The sequence below is a fragment of the Pleurodeles waltl genome, chromosome 7 (genome assembly GCF_031143425.1).
Source record: "Pleurodeles waltl isolate 20211129_DDA chromosome 7, aPleWal1.hap1.20221129, whole genome shotgun sequence".
In the NCBI taxonomy this organism is placed as follows: Eukaryota; Metazoa; Chordata; class Amphibia; order Caudata; family Salamandridae; genus Pleurodeles; species Pleurodeles waltl.
The window spans coordinates 17,728,978-17,747,081 of record NC_090446.1 but is presented as its reverse complement, the minus strand read 5'-3'; the positions used below and the strand labels follow the sequence as shown (position 1 = coordinate 17,747,081).

Here is an 18,104-nt window from a genome sequence, read left to right as displayed (position 1 = left end):
GCCACCACCGAGTCAGGATCTAAGACCACACTAATTGTTGCGATACTGCGCACGCTCATGCTTATAGAACATCTAATCTCATCACCTGTCTTACACCTGCTCTTCATAAGGAAGACAGTGCGCATTTCGAGGGTGTTGGTGCCAGTTACCAGCCAGCGACAATGCTGCTGCCATTTTCCCGCTGGGCTGGTCAGCCCAGCGGGAAAGTCTTAATGGGGTCAGCGGGGAGGTCACCTGCATGCCGGGACCACCCCAGTAGGAGTTTGGCTGACGAGTGTTCCCCTCCACCAAACTCATAATAGGACCCTTAAAGTACACAGAAATACATGCAAAAATATCTTTGAAATAATGAAAAACAAAATCTACAGTTCAAGGATTAACAAAACTACAATCTGCCCAAGTCTCTTCACAGCACATTAAATCACTGAATACACACTGTGGCTGCAACAAGAAACTCCACTTCAGAATCCTTCAGTAATAATAACGCTATTTTTTTCAACTTAAAAAGTAATAAAAATAAATGAGGACAGGCTCAGAATGCTAACAATGTCTCTGTCTTCCATGACTCACGAACGACCCTCTCTTGCATAAGTTGCATTAGCAAAATTGAAATTCAACACAACTTACATATTATCTCCTCCGTCAGCTCACCTTCCTATGCAAACAAGTCAATGCTAGCACTCTTTATTTTTGTTGTGCTTCTAAAAATCATTACAAAATTTCATTGAGAGCATCTTTCTTACTGAAAATAAACATACACCATATATTTTATGGTGATTACTCATTAAAATCCCAAAGTTTCATTATTAAGCAGCATAGATTGCTATGTAAAAATGTCCATGTTGCTTGCCCCGATTGTGGCCATCCTAATAGTGGTCAGTCTGTGTCGGAGGGTGAGGTGGACATTTCTGTATCGGGAACTTTTTCTCTTACTAAATCAGCAAGACAGCTCTCCATCCACGTTCAGAGGCGTCAATGCTCAGCTTGACTCTGAAGATTGTACAAATCAGTCCACTGCTCAAGCAAACAAACAGATTTCAATAATCTTCAAATCCTCAGGCCAGTTTCTAAACTCCATTATCTTTACAAGATCATTGTGAAAACAGTTGCCACAGAACTACCAAACCCATCACTGTCAACAACCTCCTGAACTCCCACCAATCTGGATTCTATTCCAAATACTGTACAGAAACCTCTACAGTGCAAGTGATAGCAGCTGCCTTAAAAATATTGGATGATGTTGATGCCTGGACTTTGATGCTGTTCAGCCTTTCAATACAGCATTGGCCGGCCTTGCCAAGTGCTGTTCCCTTCCTCTCAGAGCTATACATCATGTGGCACCAGGCTCTTTACCATAGCACAGCCATCTGAAGCAGTCCCCCCAAGATAAAAGATCATCTTCAAGATTTAGGGCCCTATTACGAGTCTGGTGGTCACAACAGCGTCAGCCCCGCATTGGCAGTCGGACCACCACAGCTGTGGTGGTCCAACTCCCACATCATGGCCCTGGCAGTTGGACCACCAAAAGACTGCCCTTTCAGCCAGGATCTTTGATCTTGATGGGATGATAGCAATCATGGTTGTAATCAGCCTCGGTGGTGCTGAAGTCAAAGCCGCCTTGTTGATTACAACGATGTTCTCCACCAGCCTTTTCATGGCTATTCAATCGCCATGAAAAGACTGCTGCAGAACAAGTGCTAGGGGGCACAGGGGGCATGAGCAGTGCAGGGTCCCCCCTCCCTAGCATCCCCAGAATGCACACTGTCAAAATAAAAAATCTTCCAAACAGGTTGCCCGTGGCTTGTTCTAGGACTTTCAAACTGCATTCCTGATCGTATCACATGCTCCCACATGTAGTAGCCTTCTGTGAAGATATACAAACCTCAATTCTTTAAGCAATGCTCAATTGGGTAAAGCTGCCATCATCTTATCAATCTCATCACTATACCTTTGAATTATGTCCTTTCCTCAATATTATGTTTGCTAAAATGCTACTATTATATTAGACAGATGTATTAAAGGAAGAACTCCTTTGCCTGCGAGTAGTTACTAACAATTTAAAAACTATAAATAAATGGATAAAGCAATAAATAAATACATACATAAATGCATACATAATTAAACAAATAAATAAAGTAAATTATTGTTCCTCCCTGTTTTTGCATGCACAGATATTTTGTTCTGTGGTTGCTAAGAATCAATTTAGAACTTTTAGGATCTGTTGCCATCGTAGAGCTTGTCATAATTTCTTCAAAAAATATAATAAAACGTGCAGAGAGAGAGCGGGAGTGAATTGGCCATGGGTCAACTATTTCCCATTGTGTGTGCTTGAGTGTTTGACATTGGCTGGATGGGCTGCTCCTCAGGGGCGTGGCATTTTGTGGATGATCACACTTTTCCATTTGATTTCTCATTAAGTTTTGGTGGTATGGGTGACATAGTGCAGTGATTCCAACCTTTTGACTTCTGAGGACCCCCCCCACTGAATCATTACTGGAAGCCAGGCCCCCAAGCAATTTGTACAATTTAAATTTCAAACATTAAAATAATTTGCAGTTCACAAAAAAATACTCAAAATAGTACACACCAAATAAATACTCAAATTACTAAAAATATTATTATTTTATATTGAAAAAATGTGCAAAAATCTAAACATTTTAATGGGAAGGCTGGCGCTGCATCTCAGAGACTAGTTTTTCAATGTTTGGTTTTATTTAGGAAAGTTGAATCCTCAGGTCAGATTCTACATTTCCCAAGTGATTTTTGTATTTGTTTAGGGACATTGCATCCAAGAAAACATTTTCACATAAATATGTGATGGGGAAAGGAAGTAAAACCATGAGAGCCTCTAATCCCTCCACAGCCTCTCTGTCACATGTAATTCATTTGTTTTATAGCACCTCTCATACCAGTGTAGGGTGTTGGATCACTTTACAGGGGAGTACCAGGCATAGGATTCACATGTCATCCACACTGGTGGCATTTTCTAAGAGTGCTTGGTCTGGAGAAGCACACACTCAGCATTCAGAACACAACACAGTGCTTAGTGTTGACTTTAATAACAGTGTATTTCTACTCAAGCAAACAATTTTTTAGAAGCATAAGGAAACTTAATGATTGGGGAAAAAACAACTTTCTAATTTGTGCCATGCAGTTTGCATGCAGATCTTTAATGGCAGCTCATAGCTAACAGTGCTAGATTACGATTATATTTTATGAACTGCACAATAACAACATAATCTCTGTGACAAAAAGCAGTATCCATGGAGTTATGCACATTAAATACTGTTCTTAGCATGATACTTGTTTGTTTGCAGCAGGCATATTAACCATCTGCGCTAGATGAGTCAAAACTGCCACTATACAAAACTCATATCTATCTCCAGCAGGTGCATTAATCACTTGAGTTATCTTTTATTCATGCTGTAAAGCTGCTGGATGTCCAAGGAACTTTGCAGTGTTTCGAAAACTGCTGCACAAAGGAAATAATGAATATAAACACACACGTTTGTAAGAGGCCTCAGCTGAAGAAGTGCCTTCCTCGCGGCCCAGGCCTGATGACCCCCTGGGAATGTGTCATGGACCCCTGGGGGTCCGCGTACCACAGGTTAGGAACTACTAACATAGTGCGTTTGTTGGTTTGCAGATGCAACCTGATATGCCTAGAAATTCAGAGTCAATGTGTGCTCCTTGATGGTTTACCTAACTGACACAATAATGTTTAAATTGCTATTTTATTTTTTTGTTTAAGACGTTGTAGCACATGGGCTCCGTATATTTAGTACTCCTGAATTGTTTGCACTTGACTATCTACTTTTTAGACTATTACAGCCAGTGAGTCTCACTATCTGAGTCTCACTCATAGTACATTTATGGTAGTGAGACTGAGTTCTAACTGCCAGTGTCTGCCTTGTAAGGTAAGGCTATTGCTTCACCCCTAGAGTAAAATGCTCTGAGCTTGTTACACACAAACATGTGCACACATGAGTGTGCACATGTGTGGGATGCACGCATGAGGCTACCATCTTGGTCTGCCTGATGGCCAGATGCAGAAGATACTTTCAGGGATTGGTATTGACCTGGGGTAGACCTAATAATGTGAGTGGACATTCAAATTGTAGGTCAGTAAGGCTTAGTGTAGGCCTGTGGTACTTTCACTGCATTACACATTATTGCAAAATAAGCCCTAATGTACAGTTTTGCTCTGCCTACTCCTACAGGGTCCAGCAATGTAACAATCTGGACATACTCTGGAAATAAACATGCTCATTGGATGTGAATTTACAGTCTTAACAGTCCACATACACCTTTAAGCACTTTAAAACTTCTTATATTTCCCTGGCCAAGCTGATAATCAGATTCCAGGCCTGTGCCTCCCCTACTGGGCCAAGTTAATTACTCTGCTCCCCCAAGGAAGGGATGAAAAGCTTCCCCACACAAAAGAGAAATGAACAGTGTCTACCCCAGTTTCTGGAAAAGGAAGCGGTGCAGAGGACATCTGCATCTGTTAATGTGCTTGTCACACTGCACCTGGGCTGGACCAGCTCAGTCCGACTGGAACTAAGGAGAAGGACCAGACCTCTGAAGTCAATACATGAGGGACTCACCTTTGAAGTTCGGGTTGGAAAGGGTCAGGCAGCTGTGTTAACTAAAAGGGGAGATGAGGATCTCAGGGTAGTTCTTTCAACAGACAACTTGGATTTGCCATATTCAATATTCCTAGAATTATGTGCAGGAGGATTGGAACAGGGTGAAGTGTTGTTGTGGCATTCTAGGATTGGCCAGAGGTCCTTGGCTTCTAGAGGTTTCTGTTCCCACATAAAAGGACCTGCATAAGGGAGAGACAAAGGTCTTGGGACCATCAATGGCAAAAAAATGTCAAGCTGAAAGAAGCGATCACTTGATACCCTGCAAGGATAGACATGTTTAAAGCCTTTACATAGTCAATGAAGTTGCAATAGAGGAGGGAGCTCAATTCTGTTGATTGCTTAATGATGATGCTCAGTACCTCAATCTGGTCTGTGCTGGATCTATCTTTGTGGAAGCCAGCTTGCTGGTCTATCAACTGAGCATCACATTGTTCCTTCATTCTGTTCAGGATGACTCTGTTGAACACTTTGCCTAGGGCTGTAGTTTGCACATTAGTTAGGTCACCTTTCTTGGGGATCTTGATGAGATATCCCCTTTTCCAGCCAAATGGCACCTTTCCTTCTTCCCAGATCCTTCAAGCATGGGGAACAGCATGACTACTGATGTTTCAAACTCTGCCTTCAGTGCCTCTAAAGCAATTTTGTTGGGTCCTGCTGCCTTCCTATTTCTCAGATATATGATGGCTTCCTGTATTTCTTCCTTCGATGGTCTACTGCAGTCTATTGGGAAGTCCTTGTCGGCTGGCTGTATGTCTGGTGTAGACTGTGGCATGGATTAGTTCAGCAGTTCTTCAAATTGCTCCAACCATCTTTGCTGTTGGCCTTCATTATGAATGATTGTCTTCCCAGTTTTGTCTTTAGCAGGTCTTTCTTGCAAGCTGTATCTCCCAGAGAGTTTCCCCGTTAGGTCATAGAGTTCTTTCAAGTTTCCAGGGCTTGCATTTCCTGGGCTTTTGTGGCAAGACCATTGATGAACCTTCACTTGTCTGCTCTTAAGCCTCTATTTGCTTCCTTGTTTGTTTTTGGTATTCACCTTGAGCTTTTGCTTTTTCTGCTCTTGTTCAGCTGGTGTTGACTGCAGCAAACTTTTCTTCCTCTCTTGGATTTTGCAGAGAGTCTTGGTGGGGATCCATTCTTTCTGCTGATGGTTCTTGGGGTGCACTACCTACCGGCAGGGTGATGTCACTGTTTCTTTGATATTCTCCCATTAACTTTCTACTGAGTCTCTGTCATTCTCTAGTTATTGCAGGATTTGAAATTTGTTGCTGAGGGAGACTGAGTATTCACTCCATTTCTGTGTAGCTTTGAGGAGGGTGGTGTTATATTGCTGACATTGGTTTATTGGTTCCATCCATGCTTTCTTCAGCTTGGCCATGAAAAGGGGATGGTTGATGCCACGTCCACTTCTCTCATTACTCTCATATTCTGCAGGGACCTCTGAAACTTCTTGACAATGCAGACATGGTTGATCCGATTCTCTGTTTAATGATCTAGTGACACCCACATTGCCTTGTCTGTGGGAATACTCTGCTACCTGTCACTAGACTGTTCATGGCATCATCCTCGACAGCAAGCTCTCCATGAAATTACAGATCAATGGCATCTCCGCAGCCTGATTCCATATGCTCTGCAAAATCTTCAAGTGGCTTCCCAACAACACCAGGAAAACAGCAATGCATGGCCTCATCACCAGCCAACTGGACTACAACAAAGCACTGTATGCAAGCACCTCCAACAAACTCATGCAAAGACTCCAGTCAATTGAGAAGGCATCCGCCAGATTGATCCTCAACCTACCCAGAAGAGCCCACATCCTCCTGGACCAGAAGAGATGCAAATTCAAGCTCCTAACCAATGCCTACAAAGCCCTCCACAACAGGAACCTGCCTACCTGAACCCCGGCTACACTTCCACCATCCCTCCAGAAATCTACGCTCTGCACACCTCGCCCTTGCACAGATCCCCTGCGTACACCACTGCCACACCGGAGGAAACACCTTTGCCCATCTTGCGGCCAAAGCCTGGGACACCCTCCCCCCCCACCTCTGCACCTTGCCCTTGCTGACCAATCTCAGGAAGGATATAAAGACCTGATTCTTCAAATTGGACCCGCAGCAAAGCATCTGGATACCGTAGCTGGTGATAAGTCGTGCTATATAAATACAACTTGATTGATGATTGAGGGCACAGAGGTATCTGATCCTTCCACCATTCTCATTCATGTCACCAATGCCATGGTTGCCCATGACTTCTTCGTACTCAATGTTGTTGTTTCCAATCTTTGAATTGAGATCCCCCATGACTATGGTAATGTGTTTGTTAAGGCACTTGTCTAGGATGGCTGTTGTAAAACTTTCCTTTCTCCTCTTTTTCACTGTCATTTGTAGGAGCATAGCACTCGATAGCGCTCATGTTGATCATCCTTTTCTTTGTGTGGAAGGTCTCTACTTTTGACCAAGCACTTCACCATTGGGACATGGAATGTGAGGACCATGTACAAGACAGGCAAGACAGCCCAAGTGGCAGTGGAATTAACAACTACAACCTTGCCCTGCTTGGCATCAGAGAGATCAGATGGACACCACTGGACAGAAAAGACTGGTACCAGGAGGAATGCTGCTGTATTCTGGACACAAGGAAGAGAATGCCCCTCACACTCAGGGAGTTGCACTGATGCTAACACCAGCAGCCAACAGAGATCTTATTGGATGGGAAGTCCACGGTCCCAGAATCATTTCAGGCCATATATAAGGAGGCAGTTATACATGAAGAACACATCATGAAAATGTATTCCCTTATTTTTGATCACTTTTGTCTTCCCTTGCTTTCAGTTTTGTCCCTCTTTGCTGGATTTTCTGTATTTTTATTCTGATAATTTGTCTACTCTTTTCAAAACAATTACAGCTGTTCATTTTGGCCAAATATCTTATCAGTGGTTTCTGGAGTTTCTTACATTCTGACAGACAAATATGCCTCTTTACTTAGGGGAGCAAAGTGCATGATAGTTCATCCCTACACAATTCAAGATATGCACTAAGAAGAATTGTGGTTTTACCAGGCTGTTTCCCAGCACCTACTGCTCTCTCAACCCAACGCATCATAGGTAACTGTGGAAAAGCCTTCTTGTTATAATGACATTGAGCTTCATATATTTAGACTACAATCCATGGATTTGAAACTAAATCCATAGTGCCTTCAAGGCATACCTGCATTGTATGCATTTAAACAGCCGCAAGATAAAAGAGCGGAAAAAGATACACATGGGAAATTTGTGACTCTTATTTCTTTTGTCAACAACCCAATGGCTTCTTTGGAAAATGTTATTTTGCAGAAATCAAGTGTGCATAAGGGTCTGGCTGCATATTAGGCAAGCAGCTAAAAATGTCAATGGCTAGCAAAAACATATTGCAAACATTTATTAATAAAAAATACTTTCTGTTTGCCTATGGTTTGCAATCAGGTATTTGTTATGTTTTTCGGCCTGACTTCTGCCAGCGTGAGGCATATTTGTCCGCCCTTGGACCCCGTATTTACAGTATAAATGGATTTTCTTACACCTCCAGTGCTGCTCTTCTAATCTGGGACTGGCCTGACATCTGTCAAGTCAATGGACTGCCACTGTGAGTTGTGAAGCATTAACAACCAGTGCAGTGTGAACTGACTGATAGTGTAGAAGTTTCTTAGTGCTTAGTGTATCTGTGTTTTTAAATCTTGTGGAATATGTGGAATGGGTTCTCTACAGCTTATCATTATCTTTATGTGGGCCTTACAGGCAGAGTAACACAGGGTCTACAGACCCACAGCTGAGTTGTTTTGAAAAAGGCAGCTACACTACAGGTTCAGAGTCATGGTGGACTTGGGTTTACTTCCTAAATGAGAAAACAAACATAAACTTAAATAAAGTTTTAAAGGCCACACATGTTCAAACTATAGCTATCTACTGCTTATAAATGTTATGTCAGTTGCTTCAGGAACCACTAATTATGAAATGCATATGATTCTTTTTGAATAGACATTTAATTCTAAAACACAATAGCCTTTTGATTAAGTGCAAACAGGTCTACCCAGCACTCTACTATCTGGCAGGAAATGGAAAGGAATATGCCTTAATTTGTGTTTCTGGTACCTGCTCTGCATAATGACATTAACGCTTGTGGAATGTGAGGGAAGTCCTGCCTGTTGTCTTCAAAGAAGTCTATAAGAGGCTTGGATGCTTCAGAGGTAGTACAATTGTAAATTGACTGAGAAAGAAAAACCTCTGATTCAAGGGGAAGGAAGGAGCCTGAAAGAAGTCCCTGAACTAAGGTGAACTTTTACAGACTTTATATGAACTTTCACTTAACAAAATCAGGCGTAGATAACCCAAGGTCACCTCATGAGTTATTTATGGATAGCCTTAAATAGGTTCCCAGTTTGACCATTTTTCTTTCCTTGATAGACCCTCTGATGTTTTTACTATGACATAATAAGAAGAGAAGCCTATTAGCTCTCCTCTTTGAAGAAAGACAAGAAGATAAATTGTTGCTTCTGAAGCCCGCTAGACTAAGACATGGAATGTGGGCTACAGAATCCACTGTGTTGATGTGATTCCAGGCCTAAGGGTGTCCTCCATCAGCTGTAGTGCCAGCAGCCTCTTGTTTGGTGCAAAATGCATCAAAACTAAAAAATGTTTATGTTGTGGTTGTCTGATATTGCAAATTATTTTCTTGTAACAGGATAGCTGTTTGAAATATTCTTACCCCACACATCCCCCACATAACCTAAAATATAGCTTTTGTGTAAGGTAAAGTTGCTTCAAAATGTGTGCAGATCCCCTTGAAAAAAGAGACTGATTTACACCAGCTTGGGTGCCCTGGCCTGATCATGTGGGGACTCAGTAACATGACACATGAAGACTGTGCCTTCTTTCTCTGCCTAAGCCAAAGTGGTTCATTTCTCATAAGCACTTATAAAAGATGCATTACCTTTCTTATTGTTCACAGCTGAGAACACATTCTGAGATGACCTTGAAATCCATAGCATAGGACATGTCAGAATGATTTAAACACTACGTGTCTTTTAATATTTAAACATTTCTGCTTATAATTCACAAATTGCAAAATACTGGTGCAGCCTTACAAATAGGACCAGGGTCTTTGGATGTGCATAGCAGACTACAACACTTGGCCTTTGGCCTGACCCAGTGCACAGCCTTTTGCAGGAGGTATTCTCTAAACACCCTGTTCCGGCCATCCACAGCAGTAGCAGGACAAGGGTACCATGCCCCGTGACCAACACACAGCATCTGCCCCCTGGTACAAGGCCTTTAACTGTATAAAAGGGAGGTTAACAGCTGGGACTGGACTGTGACCCAGGGTTGCTTCCAGGCCTCTGCATGTGTCAATTACTTCCATGTGGCCATTGGCCAAGCACTGCATTAGTACACTGAATACTTTTTTTCATTTGTTTATAGGGTTCATGAATCCAATGCTTGATTCACCAAACCTGGAACCTCCTTGGGTGCTGTGGACCCAGAGATGGTGGTCCAGGATTCATGAGTCTAGGGTAGGATTTGGAAATTAGATGAATCTATACATATTCCCCTTGTGGCCACCCCCATTGGAATCAGGAGATCAGGCTAAGTTTATAAAGCCCCCTTTAGTCCTTTGTTTGTTTTGATTTCCCAACACTGTTCTGTGATTCATGAATAGTCAGTTGATTTGTAAATCTGCAGAGAATCAGTGAATTAAAAGACCATCTGTGAGTAAAAGGTGATCTTTTCATGCCCAGACCAGAACACACTTTAAACACTAATTCCTCAAAGAATACTGCACAGATTCACTCTAAACCAAGCAGAGACACTTATTTGAATAACGTTATATTTAAAGGTTATTCCAGTCAATTGTGTTTTCTATACTAACAAGCAAAGATTCCTATGGGAGATAATGCAGAAAATGCTAATTTTGCCCCCACTGCAATATACTACCAATTGACAGACCTGTCCAAAATTAATAGGAAGAACCCAAACTGGGTGTACTTTTTGTTGGGAAAGTTTTGTGTAGAAAAAGTGAGCGGTCTCAAAATCATTAAGAAAACAAAAACATGCCACTGAAAAGACATATGTTGCTAGGCCTTGTGGACAGCACTCTGCAGTTTGGTAAGGTACACTACATATATCCCTGAGATGGCCACAATGGCAACCATTCATATAGCAATGCATACTACACCAGTGTGAGATAAACCACCTCTAGATGGGACCCCACTACATTCTGCATTATTCAACAATTTGCAGTGACACAAAATCTTCAGCAGAGTTCTACAAATTAACATCCAATCTTTATAAATGTCCTTGCTAAATAGAATTTACCGTGGCACTGTATTACAAATATTTAAAATGGGCATGTGCCCAGATATCCAAGGGTATGTTGCCTTTACTATGTTGGTGGAACTATGACATTCATATAACTGAAAAATAAACAATCACTTCTCTGATTAAGACAACTACCGCATGTTTTAAGAATACACAGACCCTGGTTATGAATTACATTCAAAGTTGTTTGTAAAACTGAAAATACAGACAAACGTTCTTGAGGATTATAAAGTTGACATTACTAAGAATGAAGTTCTTTTCTCTTACATACATCCTAAGGACAAATCTATGCATCATGAAATATCAACATTCTACCTGGTGATGAGAACCTTTTCCATTCCTTAAATCGTATAGAATCTGAGAGTGCAACAAACGTATAGTGGCTGATTCACAAAACAACATACACATTTTTAGTAATTCACACTTTTGAGGAAGGTTACAGCTTTTTATTTATTCACAAATTCGAGTATGAAGTTACTCAAAATTGTAACTCATATGTCTATGGCTCTTCAAAAAAGGGTGAAGACACGTTTATGATTGTTATCTACTACTGCCAAAGTAGTAGTAACCCCAGCACCACACAAGGCCAATTATTGGCACAGTAACACTACCACTTATAAAATAAGGGTGTTAGGGACTTTAAAAAAAAACCTCATATGAAATAATGTTAAAAATAATGTAAATTAAATGATTTACTAAAGTATTTTAGATAGTTAAAAATATAAAATAATTTAAAGTAATGTTAAAAATAATATAAAATTTAAATATTTTAACAACTATTTTGAGCAACAATGGATGCATCTTTTTAAAAATATACTTATATTACTCATAATTATTAATATACTACATAATTATTATTTATAAAAGCATGTTTTGTTCTTTATAGGGATGGTATTATAAAATCTAAACTTCAGGAAATATTTGTAATGTATTTTAATGTGCGTAAATAATTAAAGATGTAATTCACAGTAAAGGTAATAGTGCTGTATAATTTGTTCTTTTGTCCTACATTGAAAATAAATATGTAATTTTTCAAAACTAAATTCCCACATGGAATACAGACATTTAATACAAGACTCAATGAAAAAGGTAATAGCATACACAGTGAAATTATAAAACAAAAGAGCAATAGGCAAACTACCTTACATTATCATTTGTGTTGCCTGAAATACTCTATCTGTGACTAAAAGAGATCACAGGAACAGGAATTTTCAAACAGTTTCAAAAGATACCTAGAGAATTAAAGGAAGTCTCCGTTCCCAAGGAATTAAGTCTACAAAAAGGTTAGCACTTTATTACTTTAGATACATTATATAATTTTTATTTGCTTTTGAAGTCTGACAAGGGACATTAGATTCCTCATCCTATTGAATATTGGAAGGCAATTTACATGTGGCAGGCCCTTCAGTTTTCAATCTCGTTTAAAAAGTGATCTGGCTTCTTGTTAGATTATTGTTACATTCATTGCATGAGAGGTAAGATTTATGAACGAGTTAGCTGTTATGCGCATAGTTCAATAGCTAACAGCTATCAAACCAGGGCCACAAATAGGAATCTATTAACTATATAAATTGTCAATGGTTTCAGGGGTTTAAGAGAAAATTGCATATTAAATAAATTCAACAGTCAGATGTAACATTTGGATTGAAGAATTATTTTTTAAATCACGTATGACTTGAACTTGGATGTCAATAGGTATATAAATATGATGAATTATGATGTATTTTGTGAAACATTGTACTTGGAATACCTTATTAGAACTAGGGGTGGGTATAACTAGCATAATTCTCCCTAGCGTAATTACTAGTTTTTGCCACAAAATTACTTGTAATCATGCATAAATATGTGAGAAGTGCAATCCAGCATTTGGCACTATTTTCTTAGTGCACAATCCACCCTTCCACATTGGCAGGATCCAGGATAATTTGAATAGTGTACACCCACCTACTTACAGGACTCCAAGCACCAGGGTGTTTGGTGTAATACTTGTGTCTTGTTTGCATTTGGATTCCTTCGTATGTCAGTGAAGTACACTCTGCCATCAACTGATTGTGTTTGCAGCTTTTGCTCACCAGGGAATCATGTAATAGTGGATTTTTGTCTGATCAGAATTAAACTCTGTTCCTCGATAGCTGTAAATACAGCATTAAACTGTAAGGGTGCAGACCGCTCTTGCTAAATTGGAGAAATCGAAGCGGATAACAACGCTAATAGTGGTTTGTCCATTGAAAGGCCCTTCCAAGCTTCGCCCTTGTTCTCCAATATTTTGTGTAGGTGGTGGCATGATGCAAAGCGACACAATTTACTTACCATTGTAGAGGCCCGCATGCACATTTGAGACTGTGCCAAATTTAGATAATGTAGGCCAGTGTGACATGGTAACCCTGCAGTCAAGGTGCTCTAGAAGTAGAAGGTGTTTTTTTTTTACATCTTCTACTGTTTATGAGTTGTGACCATATTTTGTTCATCCCAAAAAACCTCTGATATGTCAATGTTCAATTTCTGGGGAATACATGATGTTAGCTTTTAGCTTATGTCTGCACAATATTTTCATTTTGCATCATTAATCAGATTGCGGTGAACAGCCTTATGTTCCTCTAGAACCTGATCTTTAAGGTATAAAACATAGACTTCGAACTAAAACACTGGCAAAGCCAATAGGTCTGGCTTCTTAGAAAGTATCTGTTCATTGTTCTCACCCACCCATCCCTCCATGCAGTTACTGAGTTATCAGCTATGTGCTCTGTCTGTTACCCTTTCATCGATTCATTCATTCATTCATTCATTCCTTCATATATTTATCCAGTTGCCCAAACACACAACCCAGTGGTCATTGAAGACGTGCATATAAGCCAGACCTATTGGTTTTGTCAGTGCTTGGTTTATGTCTCAGCAATGCCTATTTTTATTGGTTAGTCCTTGAGCTCGATTACAATGGCCGCTGATGCATAAATGCATTTACTGTGTGACGGGTTAACATGAAAAGCATGAATTTTTGCACAGTCCTGGATATAATGTATTTTTCGTACCACAGATCTTGCTTTTCATTAGGAATGAGTTCCTGCACTTCCCGTCTCTGTGGTTCAGATGGTGGATCCAGGAGACACACCAGAGGTGGCTCATGCAACCTTCCCCGGCTGGAGTTTGTTTATGTGCATCAACTTTTCACAAGCATTGAGTGACATCATGAGCATCCTGTACATACTCTGCATTCTACCACTGGCCGCCCCTTTGGAAGGTACAATAACTGGTTTAATAATGTTTTCTTATTATAGGACTGCACCAGTGTACTGAAACAGAAAGTATGTGTTTTGTTACACTTGTTTCTTTCACTGACACTTGACAATCTGCTTTAAAAGATAACACCATTAAACAAAAAGCACACAGACACACAAACAGCACCATAGAGCATTAAACAGTCTTTATTAATTGTGGAATGACCCATAACTCCCAACCATACGTACAACGTCTCTCACACACACACACACACATACACACTGCGGATTGGGGGTATGAGTAACATAGGAAAATTAAACATAGTGCATTCACATTTCAGTGTGAGATGACCCATAACACCCATCCAAACACACAGTCACACACGCACACTCACAGACACACACAAATAACATCGCTGATTAAGTGTATGAGTATTATATGAGCATTAAACAGAGTACTGCACTCACATGCAAAAAATACCACTGATTGTGGGTATGGATGTTACAGAAGCATGAAACACAGTACTGCACATTTCAGTGTGGGGTGACCCATAACACACTCCCACACATACACAGTCACACACCGAGTCACACACAGACTCAACACAAGTCAAGTTTATTTTAAACATATTTCAGAACTCCGAGGAGGTACACGTAAAAGAAATTCATACAGTAAGTACATATACATTAGTTATATAAAACCATACAAATGAACAGTTTCATTAACTCCTGCTTGCCCCAACATCGTAACAAAATCAATATATCATTAAAAAACATTTTAAAAAGTTAAAATTCGGTGCAAAACAATTTATTAGGGGGCTCAGTTAACAATTGCAAAGTTTCTATGGAGAACCGGGCAGTCAATTTCAACAAAATAAGCCTTAGACATTTACAGTGATATAACGAAAGAGCGGGGCAGACAAATTACACGTTTCAGGACTTGAACCCCGTTCTGACAAAAATGACTCTCTCCAGAGGTCCCACACCATTTGGAGGTCTGGCAGGTCAAGAGAATCATATCCAGCCGCAACAAGACCCAGCATCCTCTGACACCATGATTGCATCTTCCATTTCACATAAGGTTGTAGTTCTTACATAGAAATGGTGTCTTTTGTCTTTTGGTATCCCTTTGTCAACACATCCGTCACTGTCCAGGCGAAAGCTTAGCGCCTTCAGTTGGCGAGGAGAGAATGTGAGTGCCAGGCCTGGCTCCATCCCCAGTTGGGCTACAGAATGCATAGAGTTCATCTAGACCATGGTCTTATCCTTGTTATCCACTAGGATGTTCTGTCTCATGTGGTGCCTTAGCGTGTCCCCTTTACTCTTCTCCAGACAGGCCACCCTCACAAACTCAACACCGCTGACTGGAGATAAGAGTGATGGGAACACTGAAGAGAGTATATGCACATTTCAGTGTGGGATGCCCCACACATACAATGTGTCACCTTTATTATTTAGCATCTGATGTGTTTCCATCGTTGGATTCTACAGTACAAGTTATCCACCGCCATATCTGTTTCGAAGTTGTCTTTCAGTGATTCACTCCCCGCCTCAGACTCACCAGATTATCAGCGCATTCTGATGTATTAAGAGTGTCTTTTGCAGAGCCTAAGTGTGTCTACCACATCATTTATTTATAAACTTTGGTCAAGTGCTTACCACCCCCACACCCACTGGCGCGAGGTGGACGGTTCATGCAGGGATATCCTATAGAGAATAAGAAGGACCAGTGTTTGAATGCATCACATAGGTCAGCGTAGTCAGTGCAGCAGCAACAAGGGCTGTGAAATTGTGCATCTGCTCTCCGATTACATTTCATAGTATTGTGAAGCGCTTCATACCCTTGTTGTGCATTGTCGTGTGGATTTGTAGTGTGGTCCAGCATTGAGTGTTGGGAATGTGGTTCGAAGGGATGTTCAAATTGTGTTACAAGGAAGTTCTTCCTGCACTAAAGGGGGACGGAAGCAGAGCAGTGTTACTCTGACACAGCTGCACTTACAGGTAGCTCCCATCAGTGGGTAGTTGTAGGCTACAACTGTCTTAATTGTGCATGGGTAGCAGGGTGTGGTTGTGTGGTGGGGCATGTGTGGCAAGCACAATGCGTCATGTCTGTGGTTTGGAGGGGTGCTCCAGTTGTGTTTGCAATGGCTGCACGTATGTGTATGTAGATGTTTCCGTATCCTAGATATATGCCATCCTCTTCTACCAACTGAGTAGGTCATGCGTCTTTGGCAGTGCTTAATTTGTGAAAAAGAAGTTCCAGGGCCCTTGTCAGGAGTCCACTGCAGGTTGCACCACCCTCTGCTCCCACTAGTGCTGCCCATGACGGGACTATCACTACTGCCATCACACTCATACACGTGTGACAATGCGGGCGTTAAATATACATCTAAATTACTAATACGTGCCGCCCAAGCTATTCTTCACGTTCTGGATGGCCGGTATTAGTAATTTTAATGTATATTTAATAATTAAACAACAGCTGTTGTACTCCCCAGAAATTAGGACAAACAGTGCCACCATGTGACAGGCTGTCATTGGACCCTGTTTTGACAATAAAGTGCAGTTGTCGAGCACCGGAAACCACTGGCTCAAATTAAGCACTGGTCCTTGGTAACAAGAAGATGAGAGAGCTTGGCTGACTGGACGAAAAAGAAGTGTTACAAGAGCAAGACTTTTCAACTACTGGAAGGATCAGGAGGGACCAGTCTGGATTGTCTTTCTTTGGCAGTAGACTGAGCTGAAATAAGATCTGTCCAATTGCGTGGCTGGATCAGTGGGTGATGGAGAGGACTTTAAATGGAATACCAAACGGAATACCGCAAAGTTGCCTAACAACTCCGCTAGATTCTGCGTAGTTCCACAAGCGGTAGAATTGTGGCACCGGGAGCTTGTACCGCACTGTAAAATCAGCACAAACAGCTCTTCGCGGCACACCAGAGGGCGCTGCTTCTTCCTGCCACTCGAGGAGATTTTCTACTCAAGAGGCAGCTTTCTCAACGAGTGCAACTTTCTCAAGGCGAGCGATAGCGACCTGCCTCAATCACCTGCATTGAGAAATCGCTCCAGAAGGTATTGTAACACCTGCCAATTCCGCTAGAGAATGCAAATTCATGCTCGTGCTCGCCAACGTGACATTTTCAAGCCGCACACGAAAAAATCACTGCCACATATCGGTTGGCAGAGTTTTGCCAGAACTCCATGCTCCAAGCGGAATGCGAGCGGGCAAACCTCGGCAAAGTCAGCCGGCAGAGCAGAAATGTTTGCCCACCACTAGTGCTGAGGCTATTGGCCAGAGTGATGTTGTTGTGCATGTACTCCATTCGGCACAATCTAGTCAAAATATTACAAATTTGCAGCTGCATTCTCTGATGACACACGAGACGCGAACTGAGGCACATAATGTTTGTATGATGTATGATGTTGAAGGCACTTTATTTAACAGCAATTTAAAAAAGCCCTCAGATTTGGTTCATCAATCTGGTGTCCCTTATGATATAGCTTTTTCTGTGAATTTTCTCTCTCAATCCCCTCCTCGCCCCTAAGCACATTTTAGCCAGATGTTGCACATAACGTTGGGAGGTAAAACTCAGCATCTGGATCACAATTACCACTGGATTATCATCTGAGTATGTGTTGCTGTTGTATATATAGATATTTACTGAAACAATCGAAGTTAGGAATTCAAGACACATTCTATGAAGACATGTATGTATCCATCAATTCTCAAGGTATAATACTGTAGGATAACTCAAGTGATCAATGCATTTGCTGGAGAGGTCTTTTGTTACAGGTTACATTATAAGATAGTTCAGAAAGTTGATGTTCCTGCTCCAGAGCACACTGTGTAATTGTTGGCAACAGGTCTGGTTCAATGATAGATAATTAAGA

The 18,104-nt window shown here is 41.1% G+C and overlaps 1 protein-coding gene across 3 annotated transcripts in view; it reads left to right on the top strand.

The window, feature by feature from the left end:
• Positions 1–18,104, top strand: part of LOC138303566 (ephrin type-B receptor 5-like) — a 209,640-nt gene that overhangs the window by 15,264 nt on the left and 176,272 nt on the right. For 2 of the 3 annotated variants that reach the window (XM_069242826.1, XM_069242827.1), the window contains exon 2: positions 14,033–14,236. In XM_069242826.1, the coding sequence (XP_069098927.1) occupies positions 14,086–14,236 (151 nt within the window). In that variant the 5' untranslated portion in view covers positions 14,033–14,085. Of the gene's footprint in view, positions 1–14,032; positions 14,237–18,104 lie in introns of those variants that run through there. The other variant, XM_069242828.1, reaches the window with a different exon arrangement.